Consider the following 2,600-nt stretch of genomic DNA (forward strand, 5'->3'; position numbering starts at 1 on the left):
GTGTCCATGGGACGGTGGGGTGAAGGAGACACCCCTTTGACAGAAGCCTGTGTGAAAGCCCACTTGAAGCCCCAGCGGGCGGGTTGCCGGCCTGCAGCGGGGTTTGAAAGGCTGCTGAAACCTGCAGCAGTCCCTCACCGCAGCTCCTCTGCCCTGGCCCTTGCCCTGCACGCCCTGGGCGTTCCGGGGGCCAAGGGCACTGTCCCATGGGGAGTGAGTCCCTCCTGAAGTGCCGGTGCCCTCCGGGGCAGCGGGCACCCTCACAGAGCCTCGGGGCGGGCACGGCGAGGTTCCTTTCCTCATCCCCGGGGGGCAGCGGCCCCGTCGCACGCCTGTCACCGCCGCCTCCTCCCCGTTATTTACATCCGTCTTTAGCAGTCTAATTACCCGCTTTATTGCTTTTGCCCGGGGGAAGCCCGGGGACGGCGGCGCAGGGGAGGACGCTCCCCGCCAGCCCCAGCACCGCCCGGGGGAGGGGGGCACACAGAGCTCAGCCGGGGCTGCCCCCACGAACACCTGGTTTGGGCAGGATTTGGGGCGGGGAGGGGCCGAGCCGGGCCCCGGAGCCCCCCGGAGGGCGCTGCCCCACAGCCCGCCCTCAGGGGCGGCTTCAGCGCGCTGCACAAACGCGATCTCCTCAGGCGGAGAGGGGAAAAAAAAAAAAAAGGCGACAGGATAGATGGATTTTCAGATAAGCAGCGGAGGTAATTTATTGGCCTTTATGCTCTTCCGATGGAGTGGGGGGGAGGCGGCGGAGTCACGTCTGCACATCATTAACCGGGTTTACTCGGCCTCGGCCCAGAGAGGCTCCCCAGGAGCGAGCCCCGGGCCGGGCCCGGCGCCGCCGTGAGGGGCCACCGTGAGGGGCCGCCGTGCCGGGGGTGCTGCTCGCCCGGCCCGGGGGCAGCCCCGGCCTCTCCCCGCTCATCCAGGTTGTCCGCGGCGCACTCGCTCCTCCAAACTCATCTAAATTACATCAATAACAGAGCGCACTCTTTAATGAGCTCTCAACTTTAAAGACTTGAAGGATATTAACAAGCCGCTTGACAAATGGTGCTTAGAAGCACATTAAAGACGCTGCTAATGGAGCGCATAATGACGGCTAATTTTCGATCAGATATAAATTAGAGCCCCAACAGTTATTTGCCTTAAGGACTTTATGTAAATGATCCTGTTCTGTATAAACGGGGAGGCGAGCCCAGCCCAGCCCCGCCGCGCCGCCGAGCGATGCCGCGGCCCCGACGGGCGCGCAGCCCCGGCCCCAGCGCCGCAAAAACTCCGCCACCCGCGCACAGCGGCCCCGCTCCGCACGCCCCCGGCTTTCCCGGGCCGAGGGGAGGAGGAGGAGGAGGGGACCGAAGGCTCCTTCCCCGGGGCTGATGGCGGGGGCAGAGGGCGGCTGTGCCGCTGTGGGGGCAGTGCCCAGAGCTCGCAGGAGTCCAGACCAACCCGGCCGGGCAGCGCTCGCCCCGCGGAGGGCCCGGCAGGGGCGGGGGCTCATCTGCGGAGCCGCGTCCCGCACACACGCTGCTCCCGGGGTGTCCCAGCTGCCGCCCGGCCCGCTGAGAGCGCCTCTTTTTTCCCTCCGCTTTTTTCGTTCGGGGGTCGTGGCCAGTTTGGGAGCAGGGGTTTGTTTGAGTTGTTCGTTTAGGTTGGTTTCTTTCTATTTCTTGCTTCTAATTTTTTTTTTTTTTTTTTTTTTTTTTTTTTTTTTGCCACCAAGTGCCAGCTGAGGGCCCGGCCCTGGGCCAGGGAAGGCGTGACCGACCCCGAGCAGCGGCCGCGGCTCTGCCCGCCCACCCCCGGCCCTGCCCGGCCTCCGGGATGCTCCCGCACGGAGGAGCCGTGTCAGCAGGTCAGCAACTCCCCTGCCCTGGGAAAGGGGTCCCGGCTGTCTGGGGGAACCCGCGGATTTTCCTGGGAGATGTTTTTGGCTGGTGATTCTTTTTCTATCCCCCACCCCCGCCGCGCTGACTTGCGGGGTGTCCTCTCTTCCCTCCAAGCCCCTCCTTTACCTTGCGGGGCGCGCTGAGCCGCAGCCGCGGGGCAGGTTCCCCTCCTGTGCCGCCGGGCCCCCTCCTCCGGGAGGGCTCGGGGTCTCACCTGCCAAAATAACAACAACCATAAAGGAGGGAGGGGAACGTTGTCCCCCCCATCCTCCCCGTCCCGGTCACCGCGCCGGGATCACAAACCAACTGGGCTGTCCCGGGAGTGGGCACTGCTGGCGTTTCCCTCGAGAGAGGATTTGGGGAGGGAGAACGACGAGGCGTCCCCATCCTCAGCGGGGCAGCGCCCGGCGGGAAGGGGTGCGGGAAGGGGCGCGGGAGTTGCGCGGGCGCGGAGGGCCCCGCCGGAGGCCGTACTCACCCGGGCGGCCCCGGGGCTGCGCCTCCTGCTCCGCGCTCGCCGCCCCGATCCATCGATTTGTTCCTGGAAAAACGCGGCGCATTCTTATAGCAGCTACGAGTAATTAATATTGCATTAACCCTATTTTAAAAAAAAAAAAAAAAAAAAAAAAGAGAGAGAGAGAAAGAAGGGGGAAACCCGTACCCCGGTAAAGCCATTTATTATTAACGCGAGGGTAATTGGAGACTCGAGAC

General features: G+C 64.2%; 1 protein-coding gene across 1 annotated transcript; it reads right to left on the reverse strand.

Annotated features, from left to right (window-relative positions):
- Positions 1–682: 682 nt before the first annotated feature.
- On the reverse strand, positions 683–2,276 carry LOC116996405 (translation initiation factor IF-2-like). The gene is made up of 3 exons (XM_033059989.1): positions 2,193–2,276; positions 2,016–2,103; positions 683–966 (listed from the first exon to the last, which is right to left on the reverse strand). Exons 1-3 carry the CDS (start codon positions 2,274–2,276, stop codon positions 758–760), a joined length of 381 nt encoding a protein of 126 aa, XP_032915880.1. The 3' UTR covers positions 683–757.
- Between the last annotated feature and the right edge of the window lie 324 nt (positions 2,277–2,600).

The sequence above is a fragment of the Catharus ustulatus genome, chromosome 5 (genome assembly GCF_009819885.2).
Source record: "Catharus ustulatus isolate bCatUst1 chromosome 5, bCatUst1.pri.v2, whole genome shotgun sequence".
NCBI lineage: Eukaryota > Metazoa > Chordata > Aves > Passeriformes > Turdidae > Catharus > Catharus ustulatus.

What these genes read in the sequence shown, in the direction of transcription:
- LOC116996405 (XM_033059989.1), bottom strand. Translation starts at nt 2,276, where the DNA reads ATGGGGACGCCTCGTCGTTCTCCCTCCCCAAATCCTCTCTCGAGGGAA. An exon ending in CTCCCGGGACAGCCCAGTTG is followed by an intron (nt 2,104 to 2,192) that starts GTTTGTGATCCC and finishes TTATTTTGGCAG; the next exon opens with GTGAGACCCCGAGCCCTCCC. An exon ending in GGCTCAGCGCGCCCCGCAAG is followed by an intron (nt 967 to 2,015) that starts GTAAAGGAGGGG and finishes GATGTAATTTAG; the next exon opens with ATGAGTTTGGAGGAGCGAGT.